The following is a 25,602-nucleotide window of genomic DNA, read 5'->3' on the forward strand; positions in this document are numbered from 1 at the left end:
TGTTGCTTGGCGTCACTGTTTACAGAACTTCGTCGTTCATCAGTGTGGATCCTCACATCGTTATCACTGTGGTTATCTCTATAGTTATATAGTTCTTGGTGTGGACGGACCTTTAGTTTACACAGCATAACCTTTGCAGTCCTCTTTGTTGTTGTATTCTGATACGTAATTTAGGCTATGATAGACGCCTTCCAAGTTGGCTCACTTTGCATACGTTTTAAGTAATAACTTGCATGCTGTTTGTTTGCATGTATTTCTTCCACGTCTGCAGAGGGATCTTGATGTCTTCAGGATGGGTTGGGATAATCATCCTTTAAGGACAGAGCAAAATCTGTCCCCACAACAACTGTGGACAATCGGACTCCTCCAGAATCCTGTTAATGCTCCAGACCTGGCAGAGGTAGCAAATCTAAGTTATTTTTAAGCAAACATAGTATTATACATCTATAGTTTTGACCAGTGTTTCTACTTCATAGAATAGCAAAGCTCACACCATTTCCTTGAATTTATTTTAGACACAAGCATTGTGCATAAAACAGCTTTTCAACACTGTAAAGGAAGCCCTCAAAACTTATACCATGAAAAAACATCTAGGTACAACTGAATTTAGTTTACTTTAGATTACACTACCAATTATAATTTGGGGTAAGAAAATTGAATATTGCTTAATAACAGATGTGTCAAAGTTTTTTTCAATCACCAACGTCAAATTAATGAAAGAGATAACAGAACAAAAATGTGTTCAAATGCTGATCAGGGCTTGTATCTCTTTGTTCACATTAAAACTAATTAAATGATACTATGTTGATACTTGCATCAGCATAGTATCAGTTATGTTCACATGTTGATCTATTTAAAATCTGCTTACCTTTATAGTTTTACTTTATGTCCTCAGATTTCTATGTGACAAATGTTTAATTAATAAATCTGCCTTTTTTTTTCTTGATGAAGGAAATCGAGGATGCAGATCTTGATTTCAACAGTGCCAGTGAGCAAAATGTGACCAGTTCTGGAGTGATTCTTCCACCCATTGCATGTCCCCTATGTGAGGAGGATATGGCACGCCTTAGGGCCGCTATTGATGTTGCTAGACCATCTGAGTCCTACGCCGAGACATTTATCTAGCTGTATTGAACTGTGTACTAACTCATGTATCATAAATGCAAACGTTGTGTTTCAAGGGTTTTACCCCTTTAACACCAACAAGTATACAATGAATGTGTTTTAAATTTGTATTTGTTGTGACTGGCAACAGTGAAGCCACATGTAAAAAGAAAAAGAAGAATAAATCGTATAAAATCTTTTTTTAATTCCAAACCTTAACATTTTGTTCTCTTTTATAAACAGTCAACACAATTTTTGTGTGTACGGAACTCATTTTTCAAAACAAGTATTTTTAAATATTACAATTAAATACTTTTCTTTTCTCAGAACATGAGAGTATTAAAACAGCAGTTTTTGCTAAACATGAACGGAGGCAAAAAAAAAAAAAATGGAGGGTAGAGAGAGACAATTGTCTACACATTGTGAAATTCCTGCCCGAGATGAAAAGCCTCCATCATAACCTTTTTGAACTCGACATATGACCTCATATGTCGTACGGGTAGTGCAATTGTCTTTGTACATGCTGAGACGACAGGGTAACAGATGCTGTGATGCCCAAAGTCTGCACTGCAGTCGTGGTTAAATCTGAGCATCACAGCAAAATCCTTCTTCTCGGATGGGAGAAGTGGGATGTAACCTTGGCCCGTGATCCACTGCAGAAACCTTGCAGGTGTGATGGACCGTGGGCCGTCTTCGTCCTCTTCATGATCTTCAGCTATGAAGCAAAGAGAAGAAAAAAATAAAGTTATGCGACAGTTTAAAATGTAGTTTTCCTTTTTTACTGCAATGCAGGTCTTTAGATTTAAAGAAGTGAAATAAACAGAGGTACTCTCGGTCACAGAAGAACAGCTGATCCAAAACAAATGTAATCAAATGTGTGTGATTTCCTGAGGTTTAGAGATATTCGACTATTTCGGCCTACCACAATGGTTATAAATGGCATTCTGTGTTAACATTAAGTCTTTTTACATAGAATGGAGATATAGATTGGCCTTTGTAAAAGTTCTCATTAAGAACTAGAGGTTTAGGAAAAACAATTCTCATTTGTATGTATAATGTCTATGCAGTTGTGGAGTGTAACTAATTTCATTTACTAACTTCACTTAAGTACTATTTAAAAGTACTTGTACTTTACTTCAGTATTTGCATTCCATGCTACTTTATACTTCTACTCAACTATTTCAGAGGGAAATCTTGTACGTTTTACTCCACAACATTCATTGAGAGCTTTAGTTACTGGTTACTTTGCAGATTTAGATTATCAATACACATTACTAAAATGAACTAAACTAACTCTTGAACATGGAGGGCCAAAATCTGCAAAGGGAAACTCACTTTGCACGTTTGGCATTGTGCTTTTGGCATACTTGAATTCAATGGCATCTGGAGGTAATGGATTTACATCAAACTCATGTTGCAGAGGCACAATAAACAGGGTGTTTCTCCCTGACCCTGTAACACTGCGAATTAGGGTCCCAGTGTAGCCATGAGAATCAGGAGGAATCATTATCAGTCTCCTTTTACCCTGCCCACCTGTAAATGCAACATTGTTTAGATCAGTTGTGTTTGTTTGGGCTACTTATTTGAATGGCAATGTATTACAATGGAATTTATATAACAAGTTTTCTCTACCTGCAGCCTTGTAGAGTAGCCATCCTCCTGTCAGCCCCTGCATCTTAGGATACTCATCTTGTAGTAGTCTGAAGAACTAAAAGAACAATAACATAGGGACTAAGTGATGTCTACATGCTTGAAGAAAAGCCAAACACGAGGATGAAGTTGCATGTTTCAAATATAAACAATTGTGCAATTTGTAACTAGTACGTTTTCTTTATGAAATACCTCTTCATGGCCCATATCCCTGTACATGTTGAGATGTCTTTTTCCAAGTCCTGCCTGGGCAAGGTCAAACTCTTCAGAGGAGGTTGGGGTTGTCTCTGCATTAATGTTCAACAGGTATGCATAGAAACTAAAAGGCCTCCAGGTCTTTGTGGATGCTGTGCCACAGGTCTTTAGACTCTGCATCATTCGCTTTCCACGGTTACCTTTTCTTGTGAAAAACCCAGGGAAAGATCTACATGATTAAAAAAAACAATTTGATTAAAATATGATGAATATACATATGAACTTGTCAAACTACCATTAAATTAACATGAAAAATGAAATTCCATAAAAAGTAAAACCTGGCCATGTCCTGTTCTACAGAAGATGATGGCTCTTGCTGCGTTCTTCCTTGCTCTTGCTGTCCCTGAGAGAGGTTCTGTGCGAGCACATTTATAAGGCTCTGTGCAGCTGCAGCCACTGTCGAATTATAGTCGACATTCTGTTACGAAAGACAACACACATTGAAGGACTTGAGCTGGTCAGTGTATGGAGGGAACAATTCACAAACACAAGCTAACAGCATTAAGCTATTTGCTTAATTTCTAGCTTTGGCGAAATCCCCACTTAAATAAATCTTCTCCCTTTATGTATGACGCTATCTTACAATCATCATTATAATATTTAGGATAATTTCTAGTATCTATAAAAAAATGAATTCGATTTCTTACCTGCGCGCTGGCGCCAGCAGGCGGTCCAGGTGGAGCGGACGCCATCACAAGGACACTACGCTGCGTTCACAGTGGTGTGTGGAAGTGCGAAACGTCAGATATTAAGTGTGGTAGTTCACCGGCCCAATATGGCATAGTTTATTGCTCTTTTACTGTGATTCGTCCCAAGTAGAGGCTAAAACAGCTTGCTAAACAGAATTTTGGCACTAGCGTCATTTTTTAAAACTTTCAATCACGTGAATATGGTGAATAGAAAGTGTTGAATCATAATTCTCGCGGTGCCCACGTTACCTGAAGGCAACGTGGTTGAGGAACTCCTCAGCCCTCGTTGTTATGCTGTCACTCATGATGACACGCCCCTCTCAGTTGATACCACGCCCCCCACGTTAGTTCTGGGTCAAAAGTCTGAACTGAAAAAAACGACCTGAACTGAAAAAAAAAACCTGAACTGAAAAAAAAAAACCTGAACGTGAAAAAAAGATTTGAAACACAAAAAAAAAAGATTTGAATCTGAAAATATAAAATCTGAAACTGAAAAATATAAGAACTCAAATATCAAAATATATATGAATGTGAAAACTGAAAAAAAAAAAATGTATTCGAAAAAATTCCAGAACTGAATCAAAATTATATTCAACCCAAAAAAACTTTTCATTCACTTATTTTTATTTTGAATACATTGCTGTATTTTTGGACTTTCAGGTTCACATTTTTTTTTCAAGTGAACGAAACTTTTGACCTGGATTTAGCTCCATAACACACACACATAATACTGTTATGTTCAAAATGTCTCAAACAAAAGGTGAAGGAAAAAGCCCCCCTCCTTGTTCCAGAGGAGAAGAAGCGTGCAGAGGAGAAGAGGCAGCTCCCCCCCGCCCTGCTCTCTTTCTTCCATCATTAAGCAGGGCCGAATCAGCTGGTTGAAGTTTAAATCAAAAGGAATTTAATATACTAACAAAAGAAAATGCAGTTACAAACTGAATTACACGATCAGCAGTAATATTTCATGAAATAGAGGCCCCATCCACACCACACGACAGACTGGTGTGTCCGCCTCATGGTCCAGATGAGGTCTGGTTATCTCCGGGGATTCAGTTTCTTTGTCCCTCCAAAGTCTCTGAAATGTCTCATATTACACATTCCTTAGCCCATCGATCAGCTCAGTGATTGGCTGAACCCGTCGGACTTCAGTCGGCCACTTCCTTCACCAATTCACCCCCCTTCTTGAAGGCTGTGCTCAGAAACTCTTCAGCAACATCCCCCTCTCTCTGACTTCATGGCGGTGTCATAAATTCTCTGGTTTCTCTCACAGTGCTCAACAAATTCAGTAACTCTCCCTTTAGTTTAAACCTTCTAAAAGTAAACATATTGTAACACATTATATCCATCGCTAGGAGCGCTTTAAAACTTAAATTCCTCACAATATGTATACATTTAATGCCTGTAAATACAGCAAGCATATTTCTACAGTAGCGAGAACCATCGCCTATACAAAATGAAGTGATTCGTTTTCATTTAACCCTGTTACTGTATGGCTTAATATTAACTTCCACTGTTACTGTAAAGCCGTTAGAATTGTGGCCTATCTTCTATTTACAATTAATATGCATTCAATCCGGTTCGATGATTGAAATCATGAAGGTTCAGGCTCCTTAACGCTCTCTCTCATTACTTCAGGGCCTTTGGGAGCAACTGCACGTGGGACAGTTGGGACCGGAAGTACACTGGCTGTGGTCATTACAGTGAACAGTGTGATGAGAGGGCACGTGAGCCCTTGTTGCTGTACTTCGTCTCATTGGAGCAGAGGCTGCAGTTAGCATACCCTGCCTTATCAATGCATTTAAAACACTGACAGCGGGAAGCTGTACTGCTCTCTCTTCACGTCTGTTTAGACCTCCACCTTTATCCAGGCCCAGCTCCACTCACATCTCAGCCCTGCGTCAAGCTGCGCTACACACACAACATCCTCTTCATCTCATCAGTATCTGGGCCTCATGTTTCAAGTTATTATCACCACGAAATCGCCTCATTCTACTTTGAGTTAAACAAAAAAAACCAGAACCGCCGTTGTTCCGGTTTAACGTTAACGAGTGACCGCGTGGACTGAACCGGAACACGGAGGGTGATTCATGTTTCATCACGTTACGCTTTTTCCTCCTAAATCTTGATAATGATGAGCGTTAGCCGTTGACAAAGTTCCGCATGCAGTGGACGTTAACTTAACCCAACAAGTCTGAACGGTAACGGAACTTAAACGTTAACGGAGGGAAATGAAGACGGTGTAGACATCTTAACGCTGATTGGCCAGGACTCGACACGTGTCGCATCAAATATGTTTTATTGCGAAGATCACGACATCACATGTTCTCCTTGTCTCACTCAAATCTGAGAAACGCTGGCTGGCCAGTTGACCCCCCCCCCCAAACAAATAAAAACTACGGATCTAACGTTACACTCATGTGGATGATATATTTTGAGTCAAAACTGCTTATTTCGCCGAAAAGCGACACGTTTGCAGGTATTCAATCAGGAGAAGAAGAAAACGACGAATTGCAACAGAGTCTCACTCCAAACTACATTACAAGTTATCAGCCGGAGCATGAACAGTGTTAAATAAAGTGAACCTACGTGCTCTTTGTATCCGGATTTCCGGGTTGAGAACAGCGTCCAGAAGTTCCCGTTGTCGCTTATTCGCCTCTTTTGAACGAGAGAGTTCCTCCTCGTACTCTGCTATCGTTCTTTCAAACAGACCAAATATCTCTTCATCAGCCGCAGTTAGTCGCTGGTTGATTAAAGATCTCAACATTTCTACTTTAGACATTTTCACTAAACCACAGAAAGTTGTCCTCCAGACGAACTCCGTTAAAAACACCGTTTACTCTCATTAAACTCTGACTAGCGCTGTGTTGGTCATTTCCGTCCCCGTCCGTCTGTTTCCAGGTAGCATGCTAAGCTAACTTCAATAGCTTTATAGGCTACCACGAGATTAGTCCTCGTCCTCTTCTTCTTCCTCTCCTCCTTCTTCTTCGTCTTCTTCTCATTCTTCTTCTTTCACTTTAATGGCGGACTACAAACCAATGTTTAAGGCGCCACCTACTGGACCGGAGTGTGTAACATCATGACTTCATGACAGTTATCATTTAAACACAATAATAATGTCATTTATAAATATAATGAAACAATTAGAAATAAACTTCATATTGCAGTCATATTCTGGCCTTTTAACCCGTTCCATTCAAAATATTAAATAAAGCCCTTTTAAGCTGAACTTGTTTGTCCCCTGTCTCTAACAGTCCTTTGATGCTCCACTCCCTTCCTGTATCTACCACTCTGTTCTTCAGTCTTTCTCTTTCCACCCTGAACTTCCTCCACTCTATCAGCACATGTTCTACAGTGTCTTTACAGTTGCATATCTCACATTTATCCCACTCTGTCTTTTTCATGATGTGTATAATGTGTCATTGAGTCCTGTATGTCCGAACCTGAATCTGAAAGTAACATCTTCTTTTCTACTTTTACTTCCATCACTTCTCACTCTGACTGATGTCTGAATTGTGTTGTAATTTCTACCCTTATTGTCATTATTCCAAATTTCCTGCCAAGATGTCCCATCCAAAGCTTTTACCAGAGAATGTCGAGTACTCCCAACCATTGTACAGGACAGTCGATGCTGTGTTTCCGTTAAGTCCACCCTGAATTCTAATCCAGTGTGATAGTGCTGACTCAGTTCTCCTCACATGTAATGGCAGTTGCCTGGATTTCACCAAGCAATGCATTAATGGGTGTGGTTTTGACTCTGGAGATGAGTCAGAGGAGAACCATCCAGAAGAAAAGGTGAACAGATAAAAGTCCATTCAGACAGGTTCTACGAGGAACATCCGGTTTCGCTGCAACTTGGTGGGTAACAAAATCCCCTTAAACTAATAAAATAGTATATCATTACTCGTATCTTCAGTGACCTTCCATCTGGTACATATGTAACAGTTGTGGGTCGTGGAACGAGACGACTCAAGTGATTGTTTTCCAACATTTATTTATTGAAGACAAAATATCACCAATGAATTGCCTTCAGACCGTTTTCTGCCCCTCTGCTCCCTCAGCAACGTGTGATTTAATTCATTTTCTTCAAATACACACTGACCAATCAGAGCTCGGTACGTGCACCGTTGATGAATATTACATAATCACAGTTTAAACTGACAAATGCAAAAAAAGACAGCTGGCAATAAATCTCAGACTGTGTGAATTAGTAAATTAACAGATTTATGACATCACTGCTTCATTTAGAGCACGATAGATCTGACTATAAGTACATGTGTGTATTATGGTAAATTAATGTGTTGCAGATGTGTTTTCATGGCGTGTATGACAATATTTTAGCCTTGTTCTTTCAGCTGTAGCCTTAGTGGTGCCAAACAGACTTGGGAGTAAATAGAAAATAAATGTGTAAATATTCTCTCATCACACATTCACTGACGTGTGTCGGCTTCTTGAGTCGTGTCTTACAGTCTCCGGCTACTTTAATGTTTGGTGTGGGTGATTTTAAGTGATGGAAGGAAACTTCCTTACTGCTTAGAATTATATTTATATATATTTTGATTGATTTGCCCAAAAGTCAGTTTCACATCGCTGGGGTCTCGGCTGAAAGAATAAGAATACATCAAAGTAAAACATTGACGTGAATACACGTGTTATTATAGTCAGATCTATCGCGTTATAGATGAAGCAGTGATATTATAAATCGGTTCATTTTCAGAATGACAGTTAGTGATTTCTTGCCAGCTGTCCTTCCTGCATTTGTCAGTTTAAACTGCGTTACTTTCAGCATGAATTATGTTCATGTTCTATGTTGGTCTCAGAGTGCACCAGACTGCTGCATTTAACTTTAAAATGTACAACATTTTCTTCCAGGTGAGCGTGTCCCCGGCCCCCTCTAGAAAACCAACACGAACTAGAAAATAAAAACTCAATTAGTGGATCAAGCTAAAGACAAATCTGAGCGTGGACTCAATGAGCGATGCTCTCAAATTGAAAGAACACGCTCTTGGATAAAGATAGGATGAAAGCTCCATCGTTCCTCCCCTGTGTGATGCTTCATGTGGTGTGTCAAATGTATTTATACATTTTGTATAAAACCGTAATCACAAACAGAACCACTTTGTCTCTTATATGATTAACAGTGCCATTGATGAATAAATAATTCCTTCATCTGATGAGTGTACTTCCAATAATAAATGAATCCAGGTATTCAGCTGTTTTCACAGTAACCTGTAACCAAGACTGTGATGGCGTCTGTGCAAATTTACAACATGTGATTTCATATTTGATAAAGAGTCTCTCCAGCGTCATACAAACAGTTCACATTCTTTTCAAAAGACCTTCTGAGCATGTGGGCCCCTGAGTCAGAGTATCCCAGTTCTTCCACAGACACTAATCCACGTCGTGCACCTGCGCCTGGAGCTCCTTGGAGATGTACCCGAGAAGGGTCGCCGTCAGCTGCTGCTTCAGGGTGGCGTTGCCCATCACTAGAGCAGTTAGCTGAGCCAAATCTGTCCACTGAATGACTCCCAGCACGGCCAGAAGATACCATCAAGCTTCTGCTGCTGCTGAGGACTGAGCTCCATTATGATCTGAGGCAGCGGTATGAACTGTCCACTGGTCAGCCAGCAGCCCAGAAGGCCTCCGACAGCACCGCCTACAGGGGAAAAGGGTTTCAAACATGTGGAATTATGATTGCACACACAAACACACACAGCATGACAAGGATAGAGTGATTAACCCCCGCTGGATCATCGTCCTCGGTGTGTGCACCCATCTGGGTTGTGTGCCCATCGCCAACGCCGGAGACTTCGGAGGCTACTACTGTCCGTGCCATGGCTCCCACTACGACGCTTCAGGAAGGATAAGAAAGGGACCTGCTCCTCTAAAGCTGGAGGTTCCCTTCTATGAGTTCACTGAGGAGGACGTAGTCATAGTGGGATAAATACTGGAGCTCTGTCTCAGTTCCTCCCTGTAATATGTATTTTTAGATGGCTCCGTGTGAGAGTGACATAAAACGTGTGTATTTGCTGTTAAAGACAATGATTAGGAGCGGGCCCCTCCTCGCTGTGGCGGCTGGCTGAGAGGAGGAGTAGGAAGGCTGGCTCTGCGAACATTTTCAGCGACGTGAATCTGTGGCAGCTACAGAGACTATTCAGGTCAGCGGGGGATCAAGATGCGGAGCAGAGGGCCCAGCTGGTCTGGGGTCACGGAGATGAGGCTGAACTGGCTCAGGCTTTGAAAGGACTGAGGACCCGGAGTCACCGGAGAGGACTAAGGGCCAACGGGAGAGAGGTGTTGGGCTCACACTGGCTACGAGCCTTCAATCACCTCAGGTAGCAAAACTGCTGGTGTGATTTTGATTTCATATACATTCAGATCATTCATCATCGTGACTTTTTTAAATATTATGTGGCATCCATATTGTTTTCAACAACATTTATGTTCAGGATCGGAGAGAGCTCGCCAAGCAGCCAGGGGAAGGATCCCGGGGAGGAGAGTGTGTCTGAGGCCGGAGGAGCACACAGCAGTCCAGAGACACGCCGACACACCTCCATAGGGACAACAGGAAGAGGTACAGCGGCCACAGGGGTACTAACTGAGAGCCAGGGCCCTGCAGGGACTTCGGAGAGACCAGTCAGAACCAGCTCAGGACTGAGGAGAGGAGGAGAGAACAACTCAGAGAGATACCTCCACAGAATACTCCACTGACTTGACCAAAAGCTCTGAGATGCAAAACTGACTTCAAGTTCGTGCGAGAGCGGACCGGCACCTCAGTCTGCAGAGCCTGCTCACCTGGGAAAAGCAACAGTTACAATTGAAATTGTATTGCAGGTCGAATAGTTTCTGATGATGCCGTAATGGCACTGATCCGATGGCGATATGCTGACACTGCACTGTTACTTGTTGCAGACACATCTCCACCTGAATAATGGAGGCAGCACAAAACTCTCAATGACTCCTGTTATCTCACACCTCTATGTTGTGGTTACCTTCCCATGAACTGCCTTATGTGTTTGCATAACGTCATCCCACCACTCGCTCTAATCATGCACACTGATAAGTATGGACAGTGACGTGACTTTCAAAGGTGGGGTGTGAAGGATTTGGGGACATCTAGCGGTGAGGTTGCAGATTGCGACCAATGGAAACGTCTCCCGTGTGCTAAGAGAATAGGAAAACTACGGTGGCCAATGTGAAAATGTGAATGGCCCTATCAGCGCCAGTGTTTGCTTTGTCCCTTCTGGGCTCCTGTACAAACATGGCGTACACTGTGAAGACGACCCAACCCCCGATTTAGATTAAAAAACAGCTCATTTTAAGGTAGCAAAAACACAGAGATTCTTTTCAATTTTCGGTTGATTATTACACACTTTTAAGAAAACATTCTTATTCGTATTATAATCCATTTCTGCCAATAGATTCCTATAAATGCTACACACTGTTGCTTTAAGTAGTATTGTAGTTCAGTGGTGTAAATCAGAAAGTGAATAAGATTAATGAGGCAAAAAGTCACTTTAGAAATGGCCTCATCTTCCTCTGACCTATTATGCTGAAAGAACTGATGTTCTGATATGTATGCCTGCACTATGGATGAAGTTATCAACCATTCTACCAGCTACTGTATGTCCCTGTATCTGTGTGGTATGTTACGCAACCGTATAATCGGGTACAATGGGAGCAATGTGAGGTGACATGAGATGTAGAAATACATGTCCATTTACTGCACATTCAGAGATGTTAACTTAAGGCTTCAACATGTAAAGGTAATCTCTGACACTCACTGGTTTATAGACATTGAAAGTGAAGTGTCTGGCGGTTAAAAGAGACCAAAAATAACAAATAGACCCTCGCTGTCGACTTGAAAAAGTAATGTTCTCGTGTTAAAATGTTCATGGTGTGAAAACCTACTTTTCCTATGAAAAGGCTGTATGTTATCAGACTTCTGGAAGATTTTTGTTCATACTGTTTGTGTCATTTTTAAATATGTGGTAATTAAGAAGTGAGTCTTTGGATTGTTTGTCTTGTTTTGTTTTTTTAATGAAGTTACAACACTGACTTTTTAAATCTGTAAAATATTTTCACAAAGTAATGAAAATGCCTCAGCATATGTTGACTGAAATGGCTAAATGCAGTTAAAAAAAATAAACATCTCGTTCTGTAGTCTTAAGTAATGCATTCATCAGCCTGTTGTTTTTGGTTGCTCATTGTCACTGTTGTCCTGCATCGTTACAAACCAGTTACGCACATTCACAGCCAGGACCTGCAGCTTGCACCACAGTCTGCCACTTTTAACCACTCAGCAGCTCCACTGGACCAGTTGGCTGTTAAGTGCCTTGCTCTAGGGCACCTCATTAGCTATTTATGATGAATAGAAGAGCTTTATACATTTATTTTTTCCCCATCCGTTTCCAGCTGCTTCTCACTCAAAGATGCCCTAAGAAATGACACTTTGCAAAAAACGAAAAAGGAGAGAGGACTGCTGAGTGACAGCTGGTCGTGTTGCGTTAGAAACAAATGCTGCCCTCCAGTGGTCACATCTAGTAATTACGCTAGCGTGTATAGCTGGTCTTGTGGTCACTAGATGGCACAAAAGGTTTTGTTTTGGGAAAGCAAACCGCTACACTAAGTGAGGGAAGATTCATACTCGAGATGCACAGCACAGACTTTTCCCACGGAAAGGAATACAAATTCAAAGAGTTATTGTGAGCTTAAATGCTGATTCATTTTAACAGACACATCTTGTTGATCCTTGCTTGTTTAACTTCTGACAGTTTTACCAAATCACCTGAATACGTGATGATGTCTAGAAATATTTTAAAGCTCTTATCCCCACTGCTAATGTCCAAACCATCAGGCAGCATTATAACTGAACAATATATTAGACTGTAGGACCTGTTGTCTGTCCACTTAAGGTTCAGAAGCTGTTTTGGTTTATTTCAACAAGTCTGATCTGTACATGCAATATAAATGTTACTTTATCCATTCTTCTTACTGCCCAGTCAGGTGAGCACGAAGAGAAATGAGGAAGCACTACCCAGTAGATCATTATCTTTGAGATTGACGTGTGAAGTTGCATATTTGGGCTCGGATTACCTCGCATCCACCAGATGTTCAGTTTCCTCCATCTCCTCCTGGCTGATGCAAAGTGATTCACAGGCAATCTGGGAGACAAAGTCCTTTCTGTGTATTCTGGATCTACTCAGCAGTGCCAGACTGGTGCAATGGCAAACTGAGGCATCTGTAGGGCAGCTTTATAAGGTCCTGAAACCTCAGCAGACTCCCTCAGTGCAGAGAAAGCAGCAGATTGGCTCAGGTAATCCTCAAAGCGCTGAGCTTCCCCTTATTGTGTAAAGTAAGCAAATTTTACCTCATATAGTTTATCTTAACTTTTCAACCATAAATCTTATGACTGTAGATGTGGAATGATGATCCAGCAGTAGTTGTAGCTGCAATAGTGGTTTTCATTGTGCCTCAGCTCATTCTTCACTGTTCAGTGGTGGAAACTCTGAGGTGCTTCTCTTGAGAATATCCATATTATGCTCCTTGACTCTACCTCACTGCATTTCAGTGGGAAGTATTCGTTGCTCGTCTACATATATTTGGCAGCTATCGTCATTAAATTAAGACTTGACATTAACCAAAACAAATAAGCTCACAATGCAGTGTTAAAGATGACGCAGTGTGTACTCAGGGTCCCTCGTTAGACTTGGATGTGACCCAACAAAAGCCCTCTTGTCTTACATTACTATCAAATCAATCATCAATATAATCATCAAAACTAGTGGTGTCACGGATCACGGATCGATCCGTGATCCGTTCGGATCACCCCTCACGGTTCGGATCACTCGTGAACCGCGGATCAATCCAGTATTTCTATTTTTTTTTTACAGTGTAATCATCATAGTGTGTAAAGTTCGACTGTTGCTGTTCCTTTTCAAGTAACAAGTCCCCGAATATCAATGCAGAGTGTCAGTGAACAGATATAAAGCAGTAGTGTGTTCACGTGAACGGAGCAAGTTAGAAGCATTTAACGGTGAAGTCATGGCGAGCGGAGGAAAGTCAGAAGCCGCGGCGTCATTTAAGTCGCAAGTTTGGAAACATTTTGTCTTCCCTGTAACGTATAATGACGGATGAGGGTGGTGGACGAAACCGTTACGGTATGTAGGCGTTATTTAAAGAGAGAGACACGCGACAACGGCAAAACATCGGGCATGTCAGCGACGGGGACACTCTGGTGTAGAAAACAAAGGATTTCTAAATCTGGTTAAAATGCTGTAGACACAAATGCTCTGTGAGCATCACACAGACACACACCTGGTTCAGGCGCTGTAGACACGCCCCCTCTGTGAGCGTCACACAGACACACACCTGGTTCAGGTGCTGACAGAAGTGTCAGAGTGAAGCTAGACAGGCCCAATAATATTCCAGTCACCACAGAAAGGTCGACCCTCTCCCCAGACAATGGAGATATTCTCATCTTTTTGAAAGTAATGTCACAGTAATGGTAAACATTGTTGTGTATTTGAATGACATAACCTGACAGGAAGTAAACACAGACCCAAGTTGTTGCTGAGCAGTTCAGTTCAGTGTAAACAGTGGAAGCCAGCTCACTGGCTGTTTCTTTCTTTCAGTATTGATGAAAGGACGAGGATATCAACATACCTCATGTTGCACTTGCAACTTAACAGAATTCTTGAATGTATTATTTTTATTTGTTGATTTAATTTTGTTTCAAATTGGACATCTTCAATATTTTTGTTTTCATGTAAGACTATAGCCCAAAGTTCTTTGCTTTAAGTGTTCTTGAAGTTCTTTAATTAATAAATGGAAAGCAAAGTTATATTTGGCTCCTCCCCTTTTCTTTGTTGATCCAAACCGTGACTCCTGAACCGTGATCCGAACCGAACCGTGAGGTTTGTGATCCGTGACACCTGTTGTGGAATATTTCCTTCAAAAAGTTCAGAAGTGAAATTGGTTTAATCCAAAGTGTTTAACATAAAAACAGAGTCTTGATGAATGATCAAAGTTTCAAAAAGTCAATTTAATGTTTGCAAACAGAGAACACAACCACGTATTGCAGTGAACTGTGAATATGCTCCAGAGACGCAGAATCAAAACAAGGTATTTATACCGGCCGGCACAGAGGAGCAGATAACACACAGGAGACTAAGGCAGAAATGTTTAGTCTAACAAGAAGCAGTTGATTGCAGAAAGAACACGTCGGTTGTTTGTCCCGACTAAGATAGAAAAGTGACCTTTGTACGAGAACAAATAGGTCAATGTGTTCAGACATCCAGACAAATGAACTTTCTAACAGCAACATATCTCACAGAAAATATGATGAGGACATGTAAAAACATTTTTATCATTACACACTATCAAAACTATTTCAAACTGTACAGTTGGCACTCATTCAGTGAATAACTTTTTGAATTGAAATCAGTGTAGTTGAACCGCGGTTAATCATGTGTAACTTCAGAGGTGACTCGTGCTGAAAGCTTTTATCACAAACGGAAACTTTACTGCAACCAGAACAGCTAAAGGGGATTGTTTCCTGTGTGGGTATTCATGTGTACCTTTAGATCTCTGTTGCACACAAATCTATCACAGCAAACTGAGCAGCTGAAAGGTTTCTTTCCTGTGTTGTGTCTCTGTAAATCTGAACGCTGGTTAAAAGATTTCTTACAGACTGAGCAGCTGAAAGGTTTTTCTCCTGTGTGGGTTCTCATGTGTATCTGTAAAGTTGAACGCCTGTTAAAAGATTTCTTACAGACTGAGCAGCTGAAAGGTTTTTCTCCTGTGTGGGTTCTCATGTGTATCTGTAAAGTTGAACGCCTGTTAAAAGATTTCTTACAGACTGAGCAGCTGAAAGGTTTTTCTCCTGTGTGGGTTCTCATGTGTATCTGTAAATATGAACGATGGCTAAAAGATTTCTTACAGACTGAGCAGCTGAAAGGCTTTTCTCCTGTGTGGGTTCTCATGTGGCTCTGTAAAGTTGAACTCTGGTTAAAAGATTTCTTACAGACTGAGCAGCTGAAAGGTTTTTCTCCTGTGTGGGTTCTCATGTGGCTCTGTAAAGTTGAACTCTGGTTAAAAGATTTCTTACAGACTGAGCAGCTGAAAGGCTTTTCTCCTGTGTGGGTTCTCATGTGTTTCTGTAAAGTTGAACTCTGGCGATAAGATTTCTTACAGACTGAGCAGCTGAAAGGCTTTTCTCCTGTGTGGGTTCTCATGTGGTTCTGTAAATTTGAACGCCGGTTAAAAGATTTCTTACAGACTGAGCAGCTGAAAGGCTTTTCTCCTGTGTGGGTTCTCATGTGGTTCTGTAAATCTGAACTCTGGTTAAAAGATTTCTTACAGACTGAGCAGCTGAAAGGCTTTTCTCCTGTGTGGGTTCTCATGTGGTTCTGTAAATTTGAACGCCGGTTAAAAGATTTCTTACAGACTGAGCAGCTGAAAGATTTTTGTCCTGTGTGGGTTCTCATGTGGTTCTGTAAATTTGAACGCCGGTTAAAAGATTTCTTACAGACTGAGCAGCTGAAAGGCTTTTCTCCTGTGTGGGTTCTCATGTGTCTGTTCAGAGTTCCACTCTGGCCAAATGTTTTCTCACACTCAGAGCATCTAAAATGTTTTTCACCAGCGCTACATCTTGAATCACTGACACGGACTTCATCAGGTTTCACATAGTTTAAACCTGACTGAGGTTCTCTGATCTTCTTCCCATCACCACCCTCATCAGTGTCAGAAGACTCTCCAGTCTTCTCATCAGTATCTGGTTCTGGATGTCTATCTGGATCCAAGTTCCTGTCTGGTTCTGGTCCTCCACAGTCTTCTCCATCAGCTTCTGTTCCCATCTGTTTAGTTTGTCTTTGATGAAGCTGTGAGGACTGAGCTTCCTCTTCTTCATCTTCACTCTTCACAGGAGTCAATGAGAACTTGACATCAGCCTCCTCCAGACCTTGAAGCTGCTCTCCTTCCTGATTGGTGCAGAGTTCCTCCTGTTCTTCTTTAATGTGTGAGGGCTCTGGGTCCTCCTGGTCCAGACTGGAGCTCCACTCCTGCTGCTCAGAGGGAACCTCTTCTTTAACCAACAACAGCTGCTGGACGTCTGCAGGAAAACAGTAAACACACACAGAGGGGTTACAAAGACATTTTAGAATTGAGCAAAGAGTCTCCTGGACATACACTTCCAGAGTATCACTAGAACCAGATAATACAATAATGTAATCAACTTATGTGACCATGAACACATGAACCATTTTAAGCTGCCAAATCCATGTGGTGTTATCAAAGAGAGCAAACTTGTACTTGAAGTTGAAATATTTCCTGTCATCTAGAAGCTGAGAGAACAAATCAGCATACCTGCAAACTCATAAGCGGTGAAAGAGGTGGGGGGGGAGACGGTAGACGATCTACAAGTATTAACAATTTATTAAGTCAAGCATCAAAGCATAAAAAACAGATCTATGGTTTCACAAAACACAAGAATTGATTAAGTAGCCCTAGCAACAGACACAAAGTCAGAGCTCCGTATACGCACCTCTCCTCTCAGTGTTTTGTGAGCCCTGTATCTTTATACTTTATTTGAACTTGTCCAGCACAGGGACGCATTATCTTCACCCACACACAAGCCAGGGTTGGGCCACATTGTGTGTGGGAGTCCTGGAGTCTCAGGGATGGGGAAGGTGCTGTTCCTGCAGGTTGCTACACAATATCCCACCGACTAACCCGATTCACAACACAACTAGTTATAAGTTTTAAGCTACCACCTGCGTGTCAGAGCTACCTCTTTGTACGGGGAGCGAGTGAGTGCCTCACCCGGAGATTCAAACCTTTGCTCTATGACACACGCAACACTATTGCAAATGAGCACACACTATGGAGCTAAATCCAGGTCAAAAGTTTCGTTCACTTGAAAAAAAAATGTGAACCTGAAAGTCCAAAAATACAGCAATGTATTCAAAATAAAAATAAGTGAATGAAAAGTTTTTTTGGGTTGAATATAATTTTGATTCAGTTCTGGAATTTTTTCGAATACATTTTTTTTTTTTTCAGTTTTCACGTTCATATATATTTTGATATTTGAGTTCTTATATTTTTCAGTTTCATATTTTATATTTTCAGATTCAAATCTTTTTTTTTTGGGTTTCAAATCTTTTTTTCACGTTCAGGTTTTTTTTTTTCAGTTCAGGTCGTTTTTTTCAGTTCAGACTTTTGACCCAGATCTAACGTGGGGGGCGTGGTATCAACTGAGAGGGGCGTGTCATCATGAGTGACAGCATAACAACGAGGGCTGAGGAGTTCCTCAACCACGTTGCCTTCAGGTAACGTGGGCACCGCGAGAATTATGATTCAACACTTTCTATTCACCATATTCACGTGATTGAAAGTTTTAAAAAATGACGCTAGTGCCAAAATTCTGTTTAGCAAGCTGTTTTAGCCTCTACTTGGGACGAATCACAGTAAAAGAGCAATAAACTATGCCATATTGGGCCGTTCAACTACCACACTTAATATCTTACGTTTCGCACTTCCACACACCACTGTGAACGCAGCGTAGTATCCTTGTGATGGCGTCCGCTCCACCTGGACCGCCTGCTGGCGCCAGCGCGCAGGTAAGAAATCGAATTCATTTTTTTATAGATACTAGAAATTATCCTAAATATTATAATGATGATTGTAAGATAGCGTCATACATAAAGGGAGAAGATTTATTTAAGTGGGGATTTCGCCAAAGCTAGAAATTAAGCAAATAGCTTAATGCTGTTAGCTTGTGTTTGTGAATTGTTCCCTCCATACACTGACCAGCTCAAGTCCTTCAATGTGTGTTGTCTTTCGTAACAGAATGTCGACTATAATTCGACAGTGGCTGCAGCTGCACAGAGCCTTATAAATGTTGCTTGGCGTCACTGTTTACAGAACTTCGTCGTTCATCAGTGTGGATCCTCACATCGTTATCACTGTGGTTATCTCTATAGTTATATAGTTCTTGGTGTGGACGGACCTTTAGTTTACACAGCATAACCTTTGCAGTCCTCTTTGTTGTTGTATTCTGATACGTAATTTAGGCTATGATAGACGCCTTCCAAGTTGGCTCACTTTGCATACGTTTTAAGTAATAACTTGCATGCTGTTTGTTTGCATGTATTTCTTCCACGTCTGCAGAGGGATCTTGATGTCTTCAGGATGGGTTGGGATAATCATCCTTTAAGGACAGAGCAAAATCTGTCCCCACAACAACTGTGGACAATCGGACTCCTCCAGAATCCTGTTAATGCTCCAGACCTGGCAGAGGTAGCAAATCTAAGTTATTTTTAAGCAAACATAGTATTATACATCTATAGTTTTGACCAGTGTTTCTACTTCATAGAATAGCAAAGCTCACACCATTTCCTTGAATTTATTTTAGACACAAGCATTGTGCATAAAACAGCTTTTCAACACTGTAAAGGAAGCCCTCAAAACTTATACCATGAAAAAACATCTAGGTACAACTGAATTTAGTTTACTTTAGATTACACTACCAATTATAATTTGGGGTAAGAAAATTGAATATTGCTTAATAACAGATGTGTCAAAGTTTTTTTCAATCACCAACGTCAAATTAATGAAAGAGATAACAGAACAAAAATGTGTTCAAATGCTGATCAGGGCTTGTATCTCTTTGTTCACATTAAAACGAATTAAATGATACTATGTTGATACTTGCATCAGCATAGTATCAGTTATGTTCACATGTTGATCTATTTAAAATCTGCTTACCTTTATAGTTTTACTTTATGTCCTCAGATTTCTATGTGACAAATGTTTAATTAATAAATCTGCCTTTTTTTTCTTGATGAAGGAAATCGAGGATGCAGATCTTGATTTCAACAGTGCCAGTGAGCAAAATGTGACCAGTTCTGGAGTGATTCTTCCACCCATTGCATGTCCCCTATGTGAGGAGGATATGGCACGCCTTAGGGCCGCTATTGATGTTGCTAGACCATCTGAGTCCTACGCCGAGACATTTATTTAGCTGTATTGAACTGTGTACTAACTCATGTATCATAAATGCAAACGTTGTGTTTCAAGGGTTTTACCCCTTTAACACCAACAAGTATACAATGAATGTGTTTTAAATTTGTATTTGTTGTGACTGGCAACAGTGAAGCCACATGTAAAAAGAAAAAGAAGAATAAATCGTATAAAATCTTTTTTTAATTCCAAACCTTAACATTTTGTTCTCTTTTATAAACAGTCAACACAATTTTTGTGTGTACGGAACTCATTTTTCAAAACAAGTATTTTTAAATATTACAATTAAATACTTTTCTTTTCTCAGAACATGAGAGTATTAAAACAGCAGTTTTTGCTAAACATGAACGGAGGCAAAAAAAAAAAAAATGGAGGGTAGAGAGAGACAATTGTCTACACATTGTGAAATTCCTGCCCGAGATGAAAAGCCTCCATCATAACCTTTTTGAACTCGACATATGACCTCATATGTCGTACGGGTAGTGCAATTGTCTTTGTACATGCTGAGACGACAGGGTAACAGATGCTGTGATGCCCAAAGTCTGCACTGCAGTCGTGGTTAAATCTGAGCATCACAGCAAAATCCTTCTTCTCGGATGGGAGAAGTGGGATGTAACCTTGGCCCGTGATCCACTGCAGAAACCTTGCAGGTGTGATGGACCGTGGGCCGTCTTCGTCCTCTTCATGATCTTCAGCTATGAAGCAAAGAGAAGAAAAAAATAAAGTTATGCGACAGTTTAAAATGTAGTTTTCCTTTTTTACTGCAATGCAGGTCTTTAGATTTAAAGAAGTGAAATAAACAGAGGTACTCTCGGTCACAGAAGAACAGCTGATCCAAAACAAATGTAATCAAATGTGTGTGATTTCCTGAGGTTTAGAGATATTCGACTATTTCGGCCTACCACAATGGTTATAAATGGCATTCTGTGTTAACATTAAGTCTTTTTACATAGAATGGAGATATAGATTGGCCTTTGTAAAAGTTCTCATTAAGAACTAGAGGTTTAGGAAAAACAATTCTCATTTGTATGTATAATGTCTATGCAGTTGTGGAGTGTAACTAATTTCATTTACTAACTTCACTTAAGTACTATTTAAAAGTACTTGTACTTTACTTCAGTATTTGCATTCCATGCTACTTTATACTTCTACTCAACTATTTCAGAGGGAAATCTTGTACGTTTTACTCCACAACATTCATTGAGAGCTTTAGTTACTGGTTACTTTGCAGATTTAGATTATCAATACACATTACTAAAATGAACTAAACTAACTCTTGAACATGGAGGGCCAAAATCTGCAAAGGGAAACTCACTTTGCACGTTTGGCATTGTGCTTTTGGCATACTTGAATTCAATGGCATCTGGAGGTAATGGATTTACATCAAACTCATGTTGCAGAGGCACAATAAACAGGGTGTTTCTCCCTGACCCTGTAACACTGCGAATTAGGGTCCCAGTGTAGCCATGAGAATCAGGAGGAATCATTATCAGTCTCCTTTTACCCTGCCCACCTGTAAATGCAACATTGTTTAGATCAGTTGTGTTTGTTTGGGCTACTTATTTGAATGGCAATGTATTACAATGGAATTTATATAACAAGTTTTCTCTACCTGCAGCCTTGTAGAGTAGCCATCCTCCTGTCAGCCCCTGCATCTTAGGATACTCATCTTGTAGTAGTCTGAAGAACTAAAAGAACAATAACATAGGGACTAAGTGATGTCTACATGCTTGAAGAAAAGCCAAACACGAGGATGAAGTTGCATGTTTCAAATATAAACAATTGTGCAATTTGTAACTAGTACGTTTTCTTTATGAAATACCTCTTCATGGCCCATATCCCTGTACATGTTGAGATGTCTTTTTCCAAGTCCTGCCTGGGCAAGGTCAAACTCTTCAGAGGAGGTTGGGGTTGTCTCTGCATTAATGTTCAACAGGTATGCATAGAAACTAAAAGGCCTCCAGGTCTTTGTGGATGCTGTGCCACAGGTCTTTAGACTCTGCATCATTCGCTTTCCACGGTTACCTTTTCTTGTGAAAAACCCAGGGAAAGATCTACATGATTAAAAAAAACAATTTGATTAAAATATGATGAATATACATATGAACTTGTCAAACTACCATTAAATTAACATGAAAAATGAAATTCCATAAAAACTAAAACCTGGCCATGTCCTGTTCTACAGAAGATGATGGCTCTTGCTGCGTTCTTCCTTGCTCTTGCTGTCCCTGAGAGAGGTTCTGTGCGAGCACATTTATAAGGCTCTGTGCAGCTGCAGCCACTGTCGAATTATAGTCGACATTCTGTTACGAAAGACAACACACATTGAAGGACTTGAGCTGGTCAGTGTATGGAGGGAACAATTCACAAACACAAGCTAACAGCATTAAGCTATTTGCTTAATTTCTAGCTTTGGCGAAATCCCCACTTAAATAAATCTTCTCCCTTTATGTATGACGCTATCTTACAATCATCATTATAATATTTAGGATAATTTCTAGTATCTATAAAAAAATGAATTCGATTTCTTACCTGCGCGCTGGCGCCAGCAGGCGGTCCAGGTGGAGCGGACGCCATCACAAGGACACTACGCTGCGTTCACAGTGGTGTGTGGGAGTGCGAAACGTCAGATATTAAGTGTGGTAGTTGAACGGCCCAATATGGCATAGTTTATTGCTCTTTTACTGTGATTCGTCCCAAGTAGAGGCTAAAACAGCTTGCTAAACAGAATTTTGGCACTAGCGTCATTTTTTAAAACTTTCAATCACGTGAATATGGTGAATAGAAAGTGTTGAATCATAATTCTCGCGGTGCCCACGTTACCTGAAGGCAACGTGGTTGAGGAACTCCTCAGCCCTCGTTGTTATGCTGTCACTCATGACACGCCCCTCTCAGTTGATACCACGCCCCCCACGTTAGATCTGGGTCAAAAGTCTGAACTGAAAAAAAACGACCTGAACTGAAAAAAAAAACCTGAACTGAAAAAAAAAACCTGAACGTGAAAAAAAGATTTGAAACACAAAAAAAAAGATTTGAATCTGAAAATATAAAATCTGAAACTGAAAAATATAAGAACTCAAATATCAAAATATATATGAATGTGAAAACTGAAGAAAAAAAAATGTATTCGAAAAAATTCCAGAACTGAATCAAAATTATATTCAACCCAAAAAAACTTTTCATTCACTTATTTTTATTTTGAATACATTGCTGTATTTTTGGACTTTCAGGTTCACATTTTTTTTTCAAGTGAACGAAACTTTTGACCTGGATTTAGCTCCATAACACACACACATAATACTGTTATGTTCAAAATGTCTCAAACAAAAGGTGAAGGAAAAAGCCCCCCTCCTTGTTCCAGAGGAGAAGAAGCATGCAGAGGAGAAGAGGCAGCTCCCCCCCGCCCTGCTCTCTTTCTTCCATCATTAAGCAGGGCCGAATCAGCTGGTTGAAGTTTAAATCAAAAGGAATTTAATATACTAACAAAAGAAAATGCAGTTACAAACTGAATTACACGATCAGCAGTAATATTTCATGAAATAGAGGCCCCATCCACACCACACGACAGACTGGTGTGTCCGCCTCATGGTCCAGATGAGGTCTGGTTATCTCCGGGGATTCAGTTTCTTTGTCCCTCCAAAGTCTCTGAAATGTCTCATATTACACATTCCTTAGCCCATCGATCAGCTCAGTGATTGGCTGAACCCGTCGGACTTCAGTCGGCCACTTCCTTCACCAATTCACCCCCCTTCTTGAAGGCTGTGCTCAGAAACTCTTCAGCAACATCCCCCTCTCTCTGACTTCATGGCGGTGTCATAAATTCTCTGGTTTCTCTCACAGTGCTCAACAAATTCAGTAACTCTCCCTTTAGTTTAAACCTTCTAAAAGTAAACATATTGTAACACATTATATCCATCGCTAGGAGCGCTTTAAAACTTAAATTCCTCACAATATGTATACATTTAATGCCTGTAAATACAGCAAGCATATTTCTACAGTAGCGAGAACCATCGCCTATACAAAATGAAGTGATTCGTTTTCATTTAACCCTGTTACTGTATGGCTTAATATTAACTTCCACTGTTACTGTAAAGCCGTTAGAATTGTGGCCTATCTTCTATTTACAATTAATATGCATTCAATCCGGTTCGATGATTGAAATCATGAAGGTTCAGGCTCCTTAACGCTCTCTCTCATTACTTCAGGGCCTTTGGGAGCAACTGCACGTGGGACAGTTGGGACCGGAAGTACACTGGCTGTGGTCATTACAGTGAACAGTGTGATGAGAGGGCACGTGAGCCCTTGTTGCTGTACTTCGTCTCATTGGAGCAGAGGCTGCAGTTAGCATACCCTGCCTTATCAATGCATTTAAAACACTGACAGCGGGAAGCTGTACTGCTCTCTTCACGTCTGTTTAGACCTCCACCTTTATCCAGGCCCAGCTCCACTCACATCTCAGCCCTGCGTCAAGCTGCGCTACACACACAACATCCTCTTCATCTCATCAGTATCTGGGCCTCATGTTTCAAGTTATTATCACCACGAAATCGCCTCATTCTACTTTGAGTTAAACAAAAAAAACCAGAACCGCCGTTGTTCCGGTTTAACGTTAACGAGTGACCGCGTGGACTGAACCGGAACACGGAGGGTGATTCATGTTTCATCACGTTACGTTTTTTCCTCCTAAATCTTGATAATGATGAGCGTTAGCCGTTGACAAAGTTCCGCATGCAGTGGACGTTAACTTAACCCAACAAGTCTGAACGGTAACGGAACTTAAACGTTAACGGAGGGAAATGAAGACGGTGTAGACATCTTAACGCTGATTGGCCAGGACTCGACACGTGTCGCATCAAATATGTTTTATTGCGAAGATCACGACATCACATGTTCTCCTTGTCTCACTCAAATCTGATAAACGCTGGCTGGCCAGTTGACCACCCCCCCTCCAAATAAAAACTCTACGGATCTAACGTTACACTCATGTGGATGATATATTTTGAGTCAAAACTGCTTATTTCGCCGAAAAGCGACACGTTTGCAGGTATTCAATCAGGAGAAGAAGAAAACGACGAATTGCAACAGAGTCTCACTCCAAACTACATTACAAGTTATCAGCCGGAGCATGAACAGTGTTAAATAAAGTGAACCTACGTGCTCTTTGTATCCGGATTTCCGGGTTGAGAACAGCGTCCAGAAGTTCCCGTTGTCGCTTATTCGCCTCTTTTGAACGAGAGAGTTCCTCCTCGTACTCTGCTATCGTTCTTTCAAACAGACCAAATATCTCTTCATCAGCCGCAGTTAGTCGCTGGTTGATTAAAGATCTCAACATTTCTACTTTAGACATTTTCACTAAACCACAGAAAGTTGTCCTCCAGACGAACTCCGTTAAAAACACCGTTTACTCTCATTAAACTCTGACTAGCGCTGTGTTGGTCATTTCCGTCCCCGTCCGTCTGTTTCCAGGTAGCATGCTAAGCTAACTTCAATAGCTTTATAGGCTACCACGAGATTAGTCCTCGTCCTCTTCTTCTTCCTCTCCTCCTTCTTCTTCGTCTTCTTCTCATTCTTCTTCTTTCACTTTAATGGCGGACTACAAACCAATGTTTAAGGCGCCACCTACTGGACCGGAGTGTGTAACATCATGACTTCATGACAGTTATCATTTAAACACAATAATAATGTCATTTATAAATATAATGAAACAATTAGAAATAAACTTCATATTGCAGTCATAGTCTGGCCTTTTAACCCGTTCCATTCAAAATATTAAATAAAGCCCTTTTAAGCTGAACTTGTTTGTCCCCTGTCTCTAACAGTCCTTTGATGCTCCACTCCCTTCCTGTATCTACCACTCTGTTCTTCAGTCTTTCTCTTTCCACCCTGA

At 40.7% G+C, this 25,602-nt stretch overlaps 3 protein-coding genes across 6 annotated transcripts; 1 reads left to right on the forward strand and 2 right to left on the reverse strand.

The window, feature by feature from the left end:
• Positions 1-1,295: 1,295 nt before the first annotated feature.
• LOC306786223 (uncharacterized protein) lies at positions 1,296-6,430 on the reverse strand. 3 transcript variants are annotated; one of them, XM_079280922.1, is made up of 7 exons: positions 6,285-6,430; positions 3,657-3,716; positions 3,288-3,427; positions 2,947-3,178; positions 2,737-2,812; positions 2,440-2,637; positions 1,296-1,819 (listed from the first exon to the last, which is right to left on the reverse strand). In XM_079280922.1, exons 2-7 carry the CDS (start codon positions 3,699-3,701, stop codon positions 1,518-1,520), a joined length of 993 nt encoding a protein of 330 aa, XP_079137048.1. In that variant the 5' UTR covers positions 3,702-3,716; positions 6,285-6,430; the 3' UTR covers positions 1,296-1,517. The 3 variants fall into 3 exon arrangements, with proteins under 3 accessions (XP_079137048.1, XP_079137050.1, XP_079137049.1); XM_079280924.1 differs by lacking the exon at positions 2,440-2,637; XM_079280923.1 differs by lacking the exon at positions 6,285-6,430 and having other exon boundaries at positions 3,657-3,932.
• Positions 6,431-9,685: 3,255 nt separating this feature from the next.
• Positions 9,686-10,406, forward strand: LOC306785700 (uncharacterized protein; the record flags this gene model as incomplete). The annotated part of the gene is made up of 3 exons (XM_079280155.1): positions 9,686-9,701; positions 9,745-10,030; positions 10,145-10,406. 3 exons carry the CDS (start codon positions 9,686-9,688, stop codon positions 10,404-10,406), a joined length of 564 nt encoding a protein of 187 aa, XP_079136281.1.
• Positions 10,407-19,886: 9,480 nt separating this feature from the next.
• LOC306785469 (uncharacterized protein) lies at positions 19,887-25,015 on the reverse strand. 2 transcript variants are annotated; one of them, XM_079279855.1, is made up of 7 exons: positions 24,870-25,015; positions 22,248-22,307; positions 21,879-22,018; positions 21,538-21,769; positions 21,328-21,403; positions 21,031-21,228; positions 19,887-20,410 (listed from the first exon to the last, which is right to left on the reverse strand). In XM_079279855.1, exons 2-7 carry the CDS (start codon positions 22,290-22,292, stop codon positions 20,109-20,111), a joined length of 993 nt encoding a protein of 330 aa, XP_079135981.1. In that variant the 5' UTR covers positions 22,293-22,307; positions 24,870-25,015; the 3' UTR covers positions 19,887-20,108. The 2 variants fall into 2 exon arrangements, with proteins under 2 accessions (XP_079135981.1, XP_079135982.1); XM_079279856.1 differs by lacking the exons at positions 21,031-21,228; positions 24,870-25,015 and having other exon boundaries at positions 22,248-22,641.
• Between the last annotated feature and the right edge of the window lie 587 nt (positions 25,016-25,602).

The sequence above is a fragment of the Melanostigma gelatinosum genome, assembly GCF_949748355.1.
Source record: "Melanostigma gelatinosum genome assembly, chromosome: 12".
NCBI classification, from domain to species: domain Eukaryota; kingdom Metazoa; phylum Chordata; class Actinopteri; order Perciformes; family Zoarcidae; genus Melanostigma; species Melanostigma gelatinosum.

Bases quoted from the DNA above. Each gene is read 5' to 3' on its own strand.
- LOC306786223 (XM_079280922.1), bottom strand. From the start codon at position 3,701: ATGGCGTCCGCTCCACCTGGACCGCCTGCTGGCGCCAGCGCGCAG. The intron at 3,428-3,656 runs GTAAGAAATCGA...CTTTCGTAACAG, and splicing joins CTGCTGGCGCCAGCGCGCAG to AATGTCGACTATAATTCGAC. The intron at 3,179-3,287 runs GTTTTACTTTTT...TTAATCATGTAG, and splicing joins GTAGAACAGGACATGGCCAG to ATCTTTCCCTGGGTTTTTCA.
- LOC306785469 (XM_079279855.1), bottom strand. From the start codon at position 22,292: ATGGCGTCCGCTCCACCTGGACCGCCTGCTGGCGCCAGCGCGCAG. The intron at 22,019-22,247 runs GTAAGAAATCGA...CTTTCGTAACAG, and splicing joins CTGCTGGCGCCAGCGCGCAG to AATGTCGACTATAATTCGAC. The intron at 20,411-21,030 runs GTGAGTTTCCCT...TTTGCTTCATAG, and splicing joins CACAATGCCAAACGTGCAAA to CTGAAGATCATGAAGAGGAC.